Source organism: Xenopus tropicalis, chromosome 8 (genome assembly GCF_000004195.4).
Source record: "Xenopus tropicalis strain Nigerian chromosome 8, UCB_Xtro_10.0, whole genome shotgun sequence".
In the NCBI taxonomy this organism is placed as follows: Eukaryota; Metazoa; Chordata; class Amphibia; order Anura; family Pipidae; genus Xenopus; species Xenopus tropicalis.
Window position 1 is genome coordinate 3,575,902 of NC_030684.2, and position 19,003 is coordinate 3,594,904.

General features: G+C 43.9%; 1 protein-coding gene across 1 annotated transcript; it reads right to left on the reverse strand.

Moving 5' to 3' along the window:
- Window positions 1–1,180: 1,180 nt before the first annotated feature.
- LOC100495637 (ficolin-1-A-like) lies at window positions 1,181–18,093 on the reverse strand. The gene is made up of 7 exons (XM_004917538.3): window positions 17,995–18,093; window positions 17,295–17,408; window positions 16,913–16,948; window positions 15,782–15,909; window positions 3,433–3,562; window positions 2,831–2,965; window positions 1,181–1,544 (listed from the first exon to the last, which is right to left on the reverse strand). The coding sequence occupies exons 1-7, from the start codon at window positions 18,065–18,067 to the stop codon at window positions 1,291–1,293; spliced, it is 870 nt and encodes a 289-aa protein (XP_004917595.2). The 5' UTR covers window positions 18,068–18,093; the 3' UTR covers window positions 1,181–1,290.
- Between the last annotated feature and the right edge of the window lie 910 nt (window positions 18,094–19,003).

Here is a 19,003-nt window from a genome sequence, read left to right on the forward strand (position 1 = left end):
TCCCTTTTCTCTGTAATAATAAAACAGTACCTGTACTTGATCCCAACTAAGATATAATTACCCCTTATTGGGGGCAGAACAGCCCTATTGGGTTTATTTCATGGTTAAATGATTCCCTTTTCTCTGTAATAATAAAACAGTACCTGTAATTGATCCCAACTAAGATATAATTACCCCTTATTGGGGCAGAACAGCCCTATTGGGTTTATTTAATGGTTAAATGATTCCTTTTTCTCTGTAATAATAAAACAGTACCTGTACTTGATCCCAACTAAGATATAATTACCCCTTATTGGGGCAGAACAGCCCTATTGGGTTTATTTAATGGTTAAATGATTCCCTTTTCTCTGTAATAATAAAACAGTACCTGTACTTGATCCCAACTAAGATATAATTACCCCTTATTGGGGGCAGAATAGTCCTATTGGGTTTATTTAATGGTTAAATGATTCCCTTTTCTCTGTAATAATAAAACAGTACCTGTACTTGATCCCAACTAAGATATAATTACCCCTTATTGGGGGCAGAACAGCCCTATTGGGTTTATTTAATGGTTAAATGATTCCCTTTTCTCTGTAATAATAAAACAGTACCTGTACTTGATCCCAACTAAGATATAATTACCCCTTATTGGGGCAGAACAGTCCTATTGGGTTTATTTCATGGTTAAATGATTCCCTTTTCTCTGTAATAATAAAACAGTACCTGTACTTAATCCCAACTAAGATATAATTACCCCTTATTGGGGCAGAACAGCCCTATTGGGTTTATTTCATGGTTAAATGATTCCCTTTTCTCTGTAATAATAAAACAGTACCTGTACTTGATCCCAACTAAGATATAATTACCCCTTATTGGGGGCAGAACAGCCCTATTGGGTTTATTTAATGGTTAAATGATTCCCTTTTCTCTGTAATAATAAAACAGTACCTGTACTTGATCCCAACTAAGATATAATTACCCCTTATTGGGGCAGAACAGCCCTATTGGGTTTATTTAATGGTTAAATGATTCCCTTTTCTCTGTAATAATAAAACAGTACCTGTACTTGATCCCAACTAAGATATAATTACCCCTTATTGGATGCAAAACAATCTTATTGGGTTTATTTCATGGTCAAATGATTTTTTAGTAAACTTAAATCATGGAGATCCAAAATATGGAAAAATTAAAAAACTGGTTTGAGAAAAGGTATTTATTTTGTAATTGTGAAGAAGCAGCTGGTTATAAAGTTCTATTGGGTCGGTTCCACCCAATGGCTGCTGTTTGTCATCAAGTCACCACCCTTCCTTACGGCTGGGGGCGAAACTTCATCTCCGACACCTTGTAGGAGTAATGGTAACCCTTTCCTGCGCTCCAATTAACCCCGTTGGCGTAGCTGGTGTGATTCCCGCCCAGGTAGAGTCCGTTCAGGTTGGACCCGTGGCACTTTGAGTACCACCAGCCGCCTTTGTAGCTTTGGGCGCAGCTGCCCGTGAGGTGAACGTCATTGTCTCTGTCTTTGGAGCTGAAGGAGTAGCCGTTGTGCCCGGATAGGGAGTCCCCTGCGTGAGAGAGGATGGGTTATTCCATTTAAAAGGATACAGACATCATTAGACTCTTTATTTCCCCTCCTGGATAAACCAACACCCCCTCAAACTGAGAAGATCTCATAGTCTGCCCCCCCAAACCAGGACCTTCTCCCCCTTCCACTATTACTACACATGCCATGACCATTAACCCTGTTGATGTTGGCTCGTTGTCTGGGGATTATCTTTGACCAAAACCAATCCTTCTCTAACCATATTAATGCAACTGCCGCTTTTTCCTCCATACATCCCTATGGCCACCTCTTACTCACTGCCGCCTCTCATCTAAAACCTTCAGATCCCACATTTGGAGCACTAGAACGTGACCTGCCCGGTCCTGGAATATAAGGGCCAATGCCCAAACCTTTGTGCACATTGCCCCCCTGTTTGTGCCTGTATGTTATCCACCCACTTAGACTGAAAGCTCTGAGGGTCAGGGACTTGTTTTTTTTTACCACTTGGTACTTTTCTACATTGCAAAATTGTTCAGCGATGCATGTCCTAGTAGGTTTTTATAAAGAAAGTTATATGTAGTGATGGGCGAAATGTTTCGGCAGGCATGGATTTGTGGCGAATTTCCACGTTTTGCCATTGGCGGATTGTTTCGCGAAATCGATGAAAAAATTTGCCGCACGTCCAAAAATTATCGACAGCGTCAAAAAAGAATAGTCGCTGATGTCAACATAATAGCCGCGTGACGAAATAATAGCCACGGGTGACAAAAGAATAGCCGTGCGACAAAATAATAGCCGCGGGCGACAAAATATAATAGCAACGGACGACAAAAGAATAGACATGCGACAAAATAATAGCTGCGGGCGACGAAATAATAGCTACGGGCGACAAAAGAATAGCTGTGCGACAAAATAATAGCCGTGGGTGACAAAATAATAGCCACGTGCGACAAAATAATAGCCGCGGGCGACGAAATAATAGCCGCGCAACAAAATAATAGCCGGGGGGCGACAAAATAAAAGCCGGGGGGTGACAAAATATTAGCCGTGGGCGACAAAATAATAGCCACGGGTGACAAAAGGATAGACGTGCGACAAAATAATAGCCACGGGCGACAAAATAAAAGCCGCGCGACAAAATAATAGCCGTGGGCGACAAAATATTAGCCGCGCAACAAAATAATAGCATTAAGTTTTCTCTTCCTTGGATATCACCAAGTCTCCTCCAGAGATAACAGAGATATCTCTATCTTTGAACTGTTTTGTTCTGCAGCCCAGATCCCTCACATTCAGGGGGGATATTTGTACCTGCGTCTCCTCCCGTGAAACCCCCCAGACTCAGGGTGTAGTTCTGGGCCTCCCCAGCGATACGGAAGTTGCTGTATGCGGCGTAAGTGCGCTGCTCACTGAAATCCGTCAGGTCCACCCGGAGCTGGAAATTCCCTGAATGAGACAACATTGAAAAATAATTTTATATATCTGCAATCCCTGCCATAAAGTAAGATTGGGCTGCTGTATTTCTCTCAGACAGGAAGTCTCACGTGAGCAGCAGGAAATACACCTCCTATGGGGGTGTCAATTACTATTTTGTGATATATAATGTTATGTTTTGACCCCCCACATCCATTTTGAAGACAAAATAATTAACCCATATATACAGATATGTTAAGTCCAACTCATAAAGAGAGTAGGGTTGTAAGCACAAGACCACCTCTGCCCCACCCATCTATCCACCCAGCCTGCCCCACCTGATCCATTCTCCTGCCCTATGATGTCATCACACCACCCCCAAGTGATGTCACCATCAGACCCAGACCACATGACAACTGGGTATTGAAAAATAAATTATCCAGGGGTCAGAGAACAGCTATGAAGCTCAGGTCCCAAATAGAAGGAAATAGAGGTCTCACCTGTTGCTGTGAGGAGATGGAGATTATCGTTCCCCAACCAAAATTCACTCTCTTTGCGCCCGAACCCTCTCTTGTATGAATTCCAGTCTCGATAAAAATCCACCGAGCCGTCTGCTCGTCTCTGAAACACCTGGGGGGGGGGGGGGGGGGAATAATAGAGATTCCAATATCCATTAGTTATTAAAGACCAACACAGTTTCTCAACTTACTATCCATCCTCCTCCATCGGTTTCCATATCACAGAGCACAGAGAGAGGGAGCCCATAGGGGGTGTAAATAGTGTACCAACCGCTGATTGTACCTCCCTGATCCAACCATTCCTTACAGTTCTGTGCAGCTGGGGAAAATAATATTGGTTATCCCACTGCTACTATATCCACCATCTCTCCCTACTATACCTGCTATCCCACAGTCCCAGTCCCTTCCCAGAGGCTATTATCCCCCCACTGCTACTATAGGCACCATCTCTCCCTACTATACCTGCTATCCCACAGCCCCAGTCCCTTCCCAGAGGCTATTATCCCCCCACTGCTACTATAGGCACCATCTCTCCCTACTATACCTGCTATCCCACAGCCCCAGTCCCTTCCCAGAGGCTATTATCCCCCCACTGCTACTATAGGCACCATCTCTCCCTACTATACCTGCTATCCCACAGCCCCAGTCCCTTCCCAGAGGCTATTATCCCCCCACTGCTACTATAGCACCATCTCTCCCTACTATACCTGCTATCCCACAGCCCCAGTCCCTTCCCAGAGGCTATTATCCCCCCACTGCTACTATATCCACCATCTCTCCCTACTATACCTGCTATCCCACAGCCCCAGTCCCTTCCCAGAGGCTATTATCCCCCACTGCTACTATAGGCACCATCTCTCCCTACTATACCTGCTATCCCACAGCCCCAGTCCCTTCCCAGAGGCTATTATCCCCACTGCTACTATAGGCACCATCTCTCCCTACTATACCTGCTATCCCACAGCCCCAGTCCCTTCCCAGAGGGCTATTATCCCCCCACTGCTACTATAGGCACCATCTCTCCCTACTATACCTGCTATCCCACAGCCCCAGTCCCTTCCCAGAGGCTATTATCCCCCACTGCTACTATAAGGCACCATCTCTCCCTACTATAACCTGCTATCCCACAGCCCCAGTCCTTCCCAGAGGCTATTACCCCCCCACTGCTACTATAGGCACCATCTCTCCCTACTATACCTGCTTTCCCACAGCCCCAGTCCCTTCCCAGAGGCTATTATCCCCCACTGCTACTATAGGCACCATCTCTCCCTACTATACCTGCTATCCCACAGCCCCAGTCCCTTCCCAGAGGCTATTATCCCACTGCTACTATAGGCACCATCTCTCCCTACTATACCTGCTATCCCACAGCCCAGTCCCTTCCCAGAGGCTATTATCCCCCACTGCTACTATAGGCACCATCTCTCCCTACTATACCTGCTATCCCACAGCCCCAGTCCCTTCCCAGAGGCTATTATCCCCCCACTGCTACTATAGGCACCATCTCTCCCTACTATACCTGCTATCCCACAGCCCCAGTCCCTTCCCAGAGGCTATTACCCCCCCACTGCTACTATAGGCACCATCTCTCCCTACTATACCTGCTTTCCCACAGCCCCAGTCCCTTCCCAGAGGCTATTATCCCCCACTGCTACTATAGGCACCATCTCTCCCTACTATACCTGCTATCCCACAGCCCCAGTCCCTTCCCAGGGCTATTATCCCCCCACTGCTACTATAGGCACCATCTCTCCCTACTATACCTGCTATCCCACAGCCCCAGTCCCTTCCCAGAGGCTATTATCCCCCCACTGTTACTATAGGCACCATCTCTCCCTACTATACCTGCTATCCCACAGCCCCAGTCCCTTCCCAGAGGCTATTATCCCACTGCTACTATAGGCACCATCTCTCCCTACTATACCTGCTATCCCACAGCCCCAGTCCCTTCCCAGAGGCTATTATCCCCCCACTGCTACTATAGGCACCATCTCTCCCTACTATACCTGCTATCCCACAGCCACACCCCCTTCCCAGAGGCTATTATCCCCCCACTGCTACTATAGGCACCATCTCTCCCTACTATACCTGCTATCCCACAGCCCCAGTCCCTTCCCAGAGGCTATTTTCCCTGGCTATCCATGGCAGCATTCACTCATGGGTTTACTCCACCCGCTGATAGCTGATAGGACAGAATTAAAAATAATTAGACAATCACTCCAGATACCACACCTATATATAGATCCACCCCTTCCTCTCAAGAGTGTCTTTTTTCTGTCCTCTGAAGCTGATGGGGCATGCCTGTTTTCAGGTTAGAATTTTTCTTTTAGGCTTACCTGGTCCCAGTGTATGGTACCCAAACCAGGGAAAGTTCAGCCTCTCTTTCTCTGAAGAGCCATGGAGGTATGCACAGTGACACACTTGCTATCCTGGCTGTCCCTGTTAGGCAGCTGGGGACTAAAAGTGACCACTTGCATTGAGATACCATGTATGCCTACAGCATTATGGCGGGGCAGGTAGCAGTGGCAATTACTACTTCCCTTTTTAAAAGGGTTGTTACAGGGCAGATCACTGGCATCTTGTTTTCCTTACCTTTTATTTGTCTTTTATTTGCTTTTTTCTCATCAGCAGTTTTGCTGATTTTCTTTCTGGCCGGTGATCCTTGCAAATGCAAAGCCCTAAAATGCTGCCAAACTAAGGTTGTAGGTAAGCCTTTTGGTAAGTGCAATGGTAGAAAAGAGAGCAAGGATTGGGGAATCAGGTAAGTTATGTTTATGCCATTCCCCTCAAAGAAAAAAGCTTCTAATAGCCTGATTAGCTCAGCTAGCTATGGCTTCATTGCATCCACCTGAAGTCTGTGGGATTGGAAAGGTCAAACCTTCTGCTATACTACTGACTGTGTGACTGTTCTTATTAGTCTGTGGCCAGACTCACATTTGCTGTTGGTAACACCTACTATTTCTGGTAGTTGAATCTTACACGCAAATTTAAAAAAAAAAAAAACAAAACAAAAAACATCCTGCTAAGGACAAGGACTGTCTACTAAGATGAATTTTAATAGCATATGACTATTTTCGTAGTCTGCTCTATGCCATGCCTTTGCTATGTTTAGTATACTAACACTGTGGTGTTGTAAATGTACATTCTGTACTATGTTGTTGCTTTGTTCAGTATATTAATACTGTTATTGCTAGTTAACATACTGAGCTATGTATCCACTGTGTTGTTTGGCATATTAATACTGTAGTATTGCAAGTATCCATTATTTTTAGGATATTAATACTATGCTATGGCAAATTTATATATTATGCAGTGTTCAGTGGATTAATACTACATCACTGCAAATAAAGGTTCAGAATTATTTGCTATATTCATGATAGTTAATATTACTAGGCTGTACTTCTGCAATGTCATATATTAATCTATTTTTGCAGGTCAAAATTATAAGCCTTTGTTATATTTAATGAATTAACATGGTGGCTGTGAAAGAGTTACGAAGCAGTGGTTCTCCTATGCTCGGTATGTAGTATTGCAAGTAGCATTACTATGCCACATTCAGCTATATCCAATACAGAAAATTAATTACAACATGTTTCCATATTAAAGTTCATCCGCCTGGCTCTGCTCGTTATGTTTCTACTATCACAGTGTATTAATACTGTATGTTTTAAAGGGAGCCAGCGAAATTACCAAATTCTGCTTTTTGCAGTATATTAACATTTTTATTATTATTATTATAACTTGGTGATACTATATTTAGTATTCTCATTATTTTTGTGTTGTTGCAAGCTAGCATCACCATGCTATATCTATTTTTAGGATATTAATGCTGTATTATTGCTCAGGAAACCTGCTTGCTGTATTCATTTTATTAGTATTATGGTAAGTTAGCATGACTGCGCCTCTGCTATTTAATACTGTTACTGTAGGTAAACGTTACTCTAGCTCTAATGTTTTATAAATTTCTGTTCCTAGGTAGATAAATTACTATACTTCCGTATATTACTGCACAAATACTGGTTAAAGGCAGTTTTATGCCTCTGCTAGGTTCTATGTATTAATTCAGGCAAGATACTATGTATCTGATGGGTTCAGAGTAACTTGTTGTCTCTGTCCTGTTCAGGGTAAGGCTACGGCATCAATGCACGGTAAGTACTACAATAAAGCTAGGCTATTTCCATTATAGTATGGGTAATACTATAAGTAGCATTGTAAGGCTATATCTGTTGGGTATACCGGGCATCATTAGCCATTTCTAGATAATCTAGTAATCTTTCTCACTACATTGTAGTATTGCTGTGTTTCTATTTCTAAATGTTGATACCATGTTTCTTGGTAAGTTTTTATTATTATCCATAGCCTCTGCTTAAGTGAAATATAGGGGGGTGTTTGTGGGCACTGGAGTTGGGCATTGCCACTAGGGTTGCATATGAGGACCAATCAGATCTTTGCTTTACAGCTTACCATTTTAATCTGTTTGCTGGTTGGTTGTTGTAGGCAACCGCTGATGTTTTTCTCCAGTGCTGATTAGACTCCCCATATGTAGGTCCACAGGTTAGACTATTTATATTGTCACTGCAGATGTATGTATATTTATATAGCACCTCAAATGTACACTGTACTTAAACAGGGGTATGTTTTATGGATTAGGCAGTGAGAACAAAACTGTAATCAGTTGGAATGAGGTTCTTGGTCCAAGGCGCTTATAACCCATTGGTCCTGATGTTACTATACTGCTCCAATTTTCTAGATATTAACATTGTGTGTATAAATTCATCTTGGGTACTGTTCTCTGTACATTACAACAGGCTGGAGGAATCTATTTTACAATTCTGAAGTTGCTCGGGAAATTAGTTTCCTGGTGATATACAAGACGAACCATCTCTGTAAAGCGCCAGGTGTAGTGGCGCAGTATAGGGAATGCATAACAAAACTGGAATACAGTTGTGCCCAGTTGGGGGGCCTAGAAGGACAGGATGGGGCCTCCTGGGGGATTGTTTTGTGACAGTTTTATGGATGCCAAGAACTGCTGTGCGAGATATGGTCGTGTGGCTCTAGTCTGACCATGTCAACAGAATATGCTCTTGATTAAAATACTATTTTTTGCACACCAAGTTTTATGAATATTCTTTTTCAGTTAGGAAAAATGATCCTATGATACTGAGAGTTGGTGTATAATAACAGTTAACTTTTCAGTTTTCACATTAGAAGATGTTTCATTTTAGTTAAATATGTAGATAGGAGAAAATTGTTTCATACTTACCGTAATTTTCCTTTCCTGGTCATCCCCACGGCAGCATGAAAAAACACAAATGGGGTAGGCTCCCCTGTCAGTATGCAGAAGAAAACACACCTCCTTATTAAGTTTAAATACCTCCCCCCAATGGCACCTCCCTGTCTTAGTTTTCAAGCTGTAAAATAAAGCAGAAAGGTTAATAGGGTGGGCATGCTGCCGTGGGGATGACCAGGAAAGGAAAATTACGGTAAGTATGAAACAATTTTCTCCTTTCCTGGTCATCCCCAGGCAGCATGAAAAAACACAAATGGGTAAATACCATAGCAATAAACAAGGGAGGGAGACAAAACCTGATGCGTGTAATTTATTTTCTAAGTGCGGACAAGACTGAACGCCCAAACTGGGTTTCAGCCGAAGAAATTAAATCTAGCTTGTAATGCTTAATAAATGTATTTGAAGATGCCCAAGTAGCAGCTCTGCACACGGACTCTGACGACACACCTGCCTCCACTGCCCAAGAGGCCGCGACACTTCTGGTGGAATGCGCCCTGATACCTTTAGGTGATGATCTGCCCTGTTCCTTATAGGCTCCTACGATAGCTTTAACTATCCAGCTACTTAGGGTGCTCCTGGAAGCTGCTTCTCCTTTTCTTGCTCCGGCAGGAATTATAAACAGCCTTTCAGACTTCCTAAAAGGTTCTGTTCTTTTAATATATATTTCCAAGGTTCTCTTCACATCCAGAGCACCTGGTTCGCCATCTGTTGGAAAGGCAGGTAAAATAATAGGTTCATCCAAATGGAATTTTGAAACAACTTTTGGTAAAAAGGAAGGCACAGGTCTCAAGACAACTTTTCCTTCGTGAAAAACAGTATATGGTTGTTCCACTGACAAGGCTTGCAACTCACAAATTCTCCTGGCAGAAGTCAGAGCCACGAGAAGGATAGTCTTAAGGGATAGATACCATAATGAGATCTGATCAACTGGCTCGAAGGGTGGAGAAGATAAAGCTTTGAGGACCAATGGTAAGTCCCATGGTGGGGCTGATTTTCTGACTGGCGGGTTAATTCTTAATACCGCTTTGAAAAACTGTTCAATCAATGGCTCCTCAGCCCATCTCTTCCCTAGAACTGCGGACAAAGCTGAAACTTGTACCTTCAGTGAACTTATACTCAAGCCACAGTCCAAACCGGATTGAAGAAAATCCAGAATGATTGGTGTTGAGGGATTCAAAGGATCATAGCCTTTCTCCTGCGCCCAGGAGACAAATCGATCCCAGATCCTGTCGTATGTGTTGACTGTACATCGTTTCCTTGAATGGACTAGGGTTTGTATGACCTGATCAGAACAGCCTTGTGATCTTAATCTGGACTTTTCAATCTCCAAGCCGCCAAGTTGAGCTTGGAAAGGTTCGGATGAAGATAAGGGCCTTGACTTATCAGATCCTCCACTAGAGGCAATGTCAGAGGTTTCTGGATTGAAAGACGTTTGAGTAACGGGTACCATGGTCTGCGAGACCAGTTCGGGATTATTGCTATCACATTCATGTGGGATACTAGAATCTTCCTCAACACTCTGAAGATCAGAGGGAACGGAGGAAACACATAGGCCCAAAGGCTCTCCCAGTTCTGTGAGAATGCATCCGTCCCCATCGCCCGAGGGGATGGGATTCTGGAGAAGAAACGACTGATTTTGTGGTTCCTCTCCGAGGCCATTAAATCTATCCATGGGGTGCCCCATCTGGAGGTTATCCAACTGAAAATTTCCTTCTTCAGTTCCCACTCCCCTCTGTCTATTAAGATCCTGCTCAAGGCATCCGCTTGATGATTCTTGACTCCAGCTATGTGAACTGCTGTAATATCCACTAGGTAGGTTTGAGCCCAATCCATGATTGGCTTGACCTCTTTCATCAGCCTGGTACTGCCTGTCCCACCTTGCTTTCTGATGTAGGAAACCGCCGACATGTTGTCTGACCTTATCTTCACAGCAGTACCCCACAAATATGGCCTGAGGTGCTTCAGGGCCTCCATAATTGCCCTCAGCTCCAACACATTCGAGGGGAGATGGGATAGATCTGAATTCCATGAACCCTGGACTAACACTTCCATTGTATGAGCTCCCCAGCCTTGACCTGATGCGTCCGAAAATACTTCCACCCAGTTGGGTTCTGCCAATGGATAACCCTGGCGAAGATTGTCTGGTTTCTGCCACCAACGAAGCTGTACTTTCATCTTCCGAGAAAGAAGAATAATCTGCGACCAGTCCTGAGACTCCGCTCTCCATTGGGAGAGAAAACATCTCTGGATGATTCTCATCTTCCACCTCGCCCACTTTACCAGGCCTATGGTGGATGTTAACAGACCCAACAAGGCCATAAACTCCCTGGCTGGGAGACTCTGACAAGACATCAACTGCTTGGTCTTTGCTGAAATCGACATGATCTTGTGATGGGGAAGAGAAACCATCCCTATCTTCGTATTGAAGAAGGCACCTAGGTAAATGATGGTCTGGGAAGGCTCCGGTTGGCTCTTGCCCTCGTTTATGATCCATCCATAGCCTTCTAAGATCTTCCTGACTTGTGCTACATGATGAAGGAGTATCGACCTGCTCCTTGCTACTACGAGCAGATCGTCCAAATAATGGTAGATTTCTATGCCCTCCTTTCTCAATTTCGCTATTAGGACAACCAAGACCTTCGTAAATGTTCTTGGGGATGTAGAGAGCCCGAACGGCAGACACCGGAACTGCAGGTGCTGGTTCTTCCATGCAAACCTGAGATATTTTTGATGCTCCACTGCCACTGGAACGTGTAAGTAGGCATCCTTTAAGTCTAGGGATGCCAGCCAATCTCCTGGTTGCACCGCTGCCTTTATCAGGCTCAGGCATTCCATCTTGAAACGCTGAGGCTTTATGAATTCGTTTAACTCCCTTAAATCTAAAATCGGTCGCAACTCTCCCGATGCCTTTGTTACTAGAAACAGAGGTGAGTAGAATCCTTGCCCCCTTTGCTCTGGGGGAACCGGTTGAACTGCCTCCTTTATCAGCAACTGCGAAATGTAATCCTGCAGGATTAAATGGTTTTCTGGCTTTGCTTTTGTAGCCACAAAATGATTTCTTACAGGTTTCCTTGTAAACTCCAGACGATACCCCCTTGAAATAATTGAAAGTACCCATTCGTCTTTTATGTCTTCGGCCCAGACCTGCTGAAACTTCAATAATCTCGCACCCACAGACGACTGGACCGGCCTCATCTCATTGGGGCTTAGGTTGATGCTTGGGGGATCTGGAGACTTTAGGTTTGTTGGAACGAAAAAAGGCAGAGCGACCGGTGCGCCATGGAGCCCTAGACTCCTTACCAGGCCTGTAGGATCTAGCTTCTTCCCTACGCCTATAAGGGTATCTATCTAACTGCTTCTTAGGTTCTTGAAAACGTCTTGTTTGAGGCAAAAAGGTACTTTTACCTCCTGTTGACTTAGAGATGATCTCATCCAAATTCTTTCCGAAAAGACGTTTCCCTTCATATGGCAATCTACAGAGAGTATTCTTTGAGGCTGTATCAGCATACCAAACACGCAGCCACAAGGCGCGACGAGCGGCAATAACATACATCATATTCCGGGCAGCCAGCTTAGAAAGATCCACTGATGCCTCTAGACAGAAATCTGCCACTTTCTTGAGATCTAATAGTGCCTCAGCTAGCTTGTCTTTGGGAGAATCTTCCAAAATTGCTTGCTCAATATTCTCTGCCCAGATAGACATAGCCTTGGCTACCGACACAACTGAAACCGCCGGCTTGCAGGCTGCCCCTGCTGTCAAATATGCTTTCTTCAACTCCGTCTCCAATCTCCTATCCATCGGATGTTTCAACGCCGAGATGTCATCTATAGGGAGAGCGGTCTTTTTGGACAGGCGGGCAACTGGAGCATCAACTGTGGGAGTATTCTCCCAAACCTCAGAATCCTCCGCTGCAAAGGGGTACAATTGTGCAAACTTAGCTTCCACAGGCGACTTTTTTGAGCCTTTACTCCACTCCTGATTAATCAGCTCCTTGATCTCTGGGTGAATGGGAAAAGAAGGCTTCTTCCTCTTAGTAAAGAGGGAAGTAGATGCTGTCTCCGCCTGCGGAATTTCCAAACTTAAGGTCCGCCTGACCGCCTTAATTAAAGAAGGGATGAATCTAGCCTCAAAACACTGAATATCCTCCTGACTCTCCTCCTCAGACCAAGAACATTCACCCTCATCCTCTGAAGACATCAGGACCTGGGAGGCAACAGGGGCTTTATTAATAGAAACGTTAACAGTTTCAGATACGGCTTGTTTAATCCATTTCATAATGGTAGATTGATCTACCGGCATGCTAGAAGAAGTGGAAGGTTTATCCAGACAAGTATCATGAACCATAGCAGGAGTGGCAGAAAGATCAGTAAGGTCTCTGGCAGCATAATCATCAAAACAGGCCTGACATAACTTCTTATTCTTGATTGCAGGACTATCACAAGCCTTACAAGTCCTGGTACTGGATTTGCTCTCCTTACTGTGATGCTTGTCCCTTTTAGAAGAAGGTTCTTCAACAGGGGCAGAATCACTAATGCACACATGGAAAAAAATAATACTAAGTAGATTTGGCAGTTCTTTTCGCAGTTAGTAGAAAAAAACCCAGGGGGGAAAAAAACTGAAGCAGATCAACACTCACCCAGGCATACGAGAGGCGGCACGTTTAGGGGCAGCTGGATCCATGTTTCCTCGCAGAACGCCGAAGAAACGCCAAGAACCGCTACTAAGGGCAGGATCTGCCAACACACTGAGGTTTTTTAAACCTCGCGCGCACCCCGATGACGTCACTTCCGGGTAGCCGGCATGAAGGGAGCGCAGTAGCGCTGGACGGAGCCAAAAAGGCATAGAAACCTGCCGCAGAGGTTCCCTGCTCACACAGCCGCAGCTGATAACGGCAGGGCTTCGGGTGGAGAGACACTGCCAAAAAACTGCACCCGGTAATCTGATCCTAACGGACCTGTGAGTGTGACCTGCTCTGTGTTACTGACAGAAGAAAACAAAGACAGGGAGGTGCCATTGGGGGGAGGTATTTAAACTTAATAAGGAGGTGTGTTTTCTTCTGCATACTGACAGGGGAGCCTACCCATTTGTGTTTTTTCATGCTGCCTGGGGATGACCAGGAAATTTTATTACTATCTCTAATAAACCAGATATTGAATATATTCTATATTCAGTTCATTGTCAGATCATTAGAAAGAGAAAAAAAAAAAAAAATTTAAAACCTTACCTAACTTTGGACATTACTAGGTTTGTGCTCTCACCAACTGCATATTTTAGCATTACTAAATGCTTATACTGGGTTTTCTTTCATTGGATTAATACTGCAGTGTGTTCTTTCAGAGCCGGCTATAATAGGCACTTTTGATGTGTGATAATACTTTTTCTTTACTACTCTTCCTGGGTATTAAGTTCCACTACGTTACTAATCCGGTTTAGTTGCAAGTTGTTGCAGTACTTTATTACTAACATCAATATATTCTCATTGCAGGGATAGAGACTATTCGTAACCACTACATTCAATTTAGGTATAAAGCAGGGATCCCTAACCTTTTATACCCATGGACTGCATTAAAATGAAAAAAAAAGTTGTGGAGAGCAACACAAGCATGAAACAAGGTTCCTGGAGGTGCCAATGAGAGCTATAATTGGCTATTTGATAGCCTCTATGTGGACTGAAAGCCTACAGAAGTCTGTTTGGCAATTACACTGGGTTTTTATGCAATCAGAGCTTGGCTCCTAACTAGAAATTTAAGTAAAGAAAAAAGTTTAAAAAAAAAAAAAAAAACATGCTTTGAGGCCACTGGAAGTGACATCTGAAGGGGTAGGAGCAACATGTTGCCCCTGAGCCACTGGTTGGGGATCACTGGTATACAGTTTATATTTTACTACAGTACAAAGGTATACAAAGCCAGTACTGGTAGTTTGGGTGAGTTTATCACTAGCTGAAATGTTTGATTTTTATAGTATAAGGTAAGCATTTTGTCTTAGGTTATTTTTTGTCATACCATCTCTAGTTTAATGTTCATAGAAGGTTACAATTGTTTGGATCAGCTCCAGAGGAAATATGGAGATAAAGGGGCTGACTGTTTAGTAGATGTGGGTTTCGGCTTTGGTGCTGCAACCTTGGTCTCAATGCTGTTACTAAAGGGCTGACTTGCAGTTCAATATTTAAAAAAAAAAAAAAAAAACTTTCTGGTTACCATCCTGTGGCACAGAAACACTGAAGTCATTTGTGCATATGTATATTAATGCAGACTTTTGTTGTGTTCTATCAACTCCAAAATATTAAGCAGTTTTCCATATATTCGTTAGACCTTTTGCAATTAACTTGGTTCAGGCAATATGAAGATTTCAAAAATTTAACATTTTGATTTCAATTTTCAGCACAGTTGCAGTATTTGAATATGATTGGTGCAAATGCTGTACAGCATAGCCAAACCTCTGTGTAAGGTGCTATTTCTCAGCAGCGCATTTGCGCTATGCACAGTTGGGTACAGGTAATGTAAAGCTTTCATTTCACTATTGAGGTCTGTATTCTACAAACTATGCCTCAGGACTTGGCAGATGACACAAGGTCTTATATAAATGGGGAGCTCTAGCATGACTTCTGGCTCATTTATTCTTGGAGTATTAAAAGTGCTCGTTTAAAAAAAAAAAAAAAAAAAGCCCTCCCATTTGACTGCTATGGTATTAACCCATGAGTGAATGCTGACATGGATAGCCAGGGAAAATGGAAAATTCAATACCAACTTACCGGAATTTTCATTTCCTGGCTATCCATGGCAGCATTCACGCTTTCCCACCCCATTTTTGAATATAATTGCTAAGATACAAAGACACTCTTGAGAGGAAGGGGTGGATCTATATATAGGTGTGGTATCTGGAGTGATTGTCTAATTATTTTTAATTCTGTCCTATCAGCTATCAGCGGGTGGAGTAAACCCATGAGTGAATGCTGCCATGGATAGCCAGGAAATGAAAATTCCGGTAAGTTGGTATTGAATTTTCCATTTTTTAACTTTACAATCCACTCCCCAACTTACTGTCCATCCCCCTCCATCTGTTTCCATATCACAGAACACAAGGAGGCGCCGCCCAGTGGGGGTGTAAATAGGGTACCAACCAGTGATGGATGATCCTTGGTCCAACCATTCCTTACAGTTCTTTGTAGCTGATAAAACGACAAAAATAATAATTAATTGAGACATTTTTGCTGCCTTATTTCCTTTTCTGTTAAATCCACTTTCTTAGCCCATAACAAGGTTACAGATATATAGAAACATTGGGGTAACAGTCACCCCGCTATAGTTCCAGGGGTACCCAGGGCACAAATAAGCACTCACCCCAAATCCCCCCTAACTGGCCTTCAGGCTGGGCCCCCTTAGCCCATAACAAGGTTACAGATATATAGAAACATTGGGGTAACAGTCACCCCGCTATAGTTCCAGGGGTACCCAGGGCACAAATAAGCACTCACCCCAAATCCCCCCTAACTGGCCTTCAGGCTGGGCCCCTTAGCCCATAAAAAGGTTACAGATATATAGAAACATTGGGGGTAACAGTCACCCCGCTATAGTTCCAGGGGTACCCAGGGCACAAATAAGCACCCCAAATCCCCCCCTAACTGGCCTTCAGGCTGGGCCCCCTTAGCCCATAACAAGGTTACAGATATATAGAAACATTGGGGTAACAGTCACCCCGCTATAGTTCCAGGGGTACCCAGGGCACAAATAAGCACTCACCCCAAATCCCCCCCTAACTGGCCTTCAGGCTGGGCCCCCTTAGCCCATAACAAGGTTACAGATATATAGAAACATTGGGGTAACAGTCACCCTGCTATAGTTCCAGGGGTACCCAGGGCACAAATAAGCACTCACCCCAAATCCCCCCCTAACTGGCCTTCAGGCTGGGCCCCCTTAGCCATAACAAGGTTACAGATATATAGAAACATTGGGGTAACAGTCACCCCGCTATAGTTCCAGGGGTACCCAGGGCACAAATAAACACTCACCCCAAATCCCCCCCTAACTGGCCTTCAGGCTGGGCCCCCTTAGCCCATAACAAGGTTACAGATATATAGAAACATTGGGGTAACAGTCACCCCGCTATAGTTGACCCAGTGCATAGAGTAGTTAGTGAGAGAGGAGACAATTCAGCAGGCAATAGATACTCACTTCCAGGAAGGGGAACACCTGGGTCGCCTTTGTCACCTAGAAGAGGACAATAGATATGATGGGAATAAACAACTTAAGGAAAGAAGAGTTGGAAACAGGGAACCCAACAAGAACTTGGAGGTAGGAAAACTATAAGATGAGGAAACACCTATTATTTGCAGCAGAAGATGGAGAGATAGAGGGAACAGCCTTCTAGCAGAGGCGGTGGGGAGTAACCCAGCAAAGAAATTGAACCAACAATGGGATATATACAAAGTGATAATGAAATGAAGGACTTTATGGGGAGATTGGCTTTATAAATAAGAACTTGCTCCTCACAGTATGAGATAAACTTATCACAATATCAGCCTAATATTTAAAAACTCATAATGATATCACTTACCTTTAGCTCCTGTGGGACCAGCGGGCCCTTGTAGCCCCGGTATTCCAGGGGTCCCAGGACATCCTCGCAGAATGGTCAGCTTGTCTGAAGCCCCCACTCCAATGACTTTCACATCTAAGGGAAGATCATTGAGTTAGAAGCTTTAGAATTAGAAGGTTGGTTATTGGACCTTCACTCTGATCACTCTGATAGGAAGGGTTGAACTTGATGGACTCCAGTGTTTTTTCAACCCTATGTAACTAGCAAGCCATGGGTCAGAATCTGTAACCCCTTCCGTATCCGTCATTGCCTTATGGTATGAAGGCAGTGATCCCCAACCAGTGGTTCATGAGCAACATGTTGCTCCCCAACCCCTTGGATGTTGCTCCCAGTGGCCTCAAAGTAGGTGCTTATTTTTGAATTTCTGGTTTGGAGGCAAGTTTTGAAGCCAAACAGCTCCTTCTATAGGCTACCAGTCCACATAGGGGCTACCAAATAGCCAATTATAGCTCTTATTTGCACCCCCAGGAACTTTTTTCGTGCTTGTGTTGCTCCTCAACACTTTTTCCATTTGAATGTGGCTCACGGGTATAAAAGGTTGGGGATCCCCAGTATGAAGGAATCCAAAAAAATCAAAAGGGTACCAGGTTGGAGCTACACCTTGCCCAATGGCCGCTGCTGTTGGTTGGAGCATTGTTGTGAGCCAAGGGGAGTAACTCACCTGGGCAGGTCTCCTCTGCATGGGAAAAGATGGCGGCCACCAAGAGGAAGAAGCTCTGCACCCAATCAGTCATGGTTGCAAATAGCCAAGTTGGGGGATACCTCTGCCTTTTAGTAGCAATAGGGGAGAGTTCCTTCTGGTCTCCATCCTGCCTCCCATCACAACATTGCAAAACTAAAGGCCCCTTATTGGTCACTGCCAGTTCCCACAGGGATTAACTTCGGAGACAGCGGAGCTCTTTGTGCAGAAGAGCTTTCACTTTCCTCTGCCAAGTTCCTTTTAATCTGAAAGACGGCATGGGGTTTGATTTCCTAGCAACGTCGCTAGGGTTACCTCCTGGCCAATGTTTCTCCAGCTCGGCCAGTAAAAATGATATTTGGTGGCGATGTTATTAATAGGTAAGATAGATAGGAAAGGTGGAGTATTCAGTATAAGGGTTAAGCTATCTCCATCGCCAGTCCAATTGGCACCAAGGTCTCAAGATGAATAGTGTCCTGGGCATGTTCTGTTTAAACTGGGCCCCTTTGAGCCAAACGAATGAGGGAAAAATCTCAGATTCTATAGAAGATTAAGTGAGGTTCCGCCTTCAAAGGGACCCTGTTATACAGTGGGGGGATTTAGGAACGGATATTGGAGATAATGGATTTCCTTTTTCTCTGTAATAATAAAACAGTACCTGTACTTGATCCCAACTAAGATATAATTACCCCATATTGGGGCAGAACAGCCCTATTGGGTTTATTTAATGGTTAAATGATTCCCTTTTCTCTGTAATAATAAAACAGTACCTGTACTTGATCCCAACTAAGATATAATTACCCCTTATTGGGGCAGAACAGCCCTATTGGGTTTATTTCATGGTTAAATGATTCCCTTTTCTCTGTAATAATAAAACAGTACCTGTAATTGATCCCAACTAAGATATAATTACCCCTTATTGGGGCAGAACAGCCCTATTGGGTTTATTTAATGGTTAAATGATTCCCTTTTCTCTGTAATAATAAAACAG

What these genes read in the sequence shown, in the direction of transcription:
- LOC100495637 (XM_004917538.3), bottom strand. Translation starts at nt 18,067, where the DNA reads ATGACTGATTGGGTGCAGAGCTTCTTCCTCTTGGTGGCCGCCATCTTT. An exon ending in AGGTGTTCCCCTTCCTGGAA is followed by an intron (nt 15,910 to 16,912) that starts GTGAGTATCTAT and finishes TCGTTTTATCAG; the next exon opens with CTACAAAGAACTGTAAGGAA. An exon ending in CCATCTCCTCACAGCAACAG is followed by an intron (nt 2,966 to 3,432) that starts GTGAGACCTCTA and finishes TGTCTCATTCAG; the next exon opens with GGAATTTCCAGCTCCGGGTG.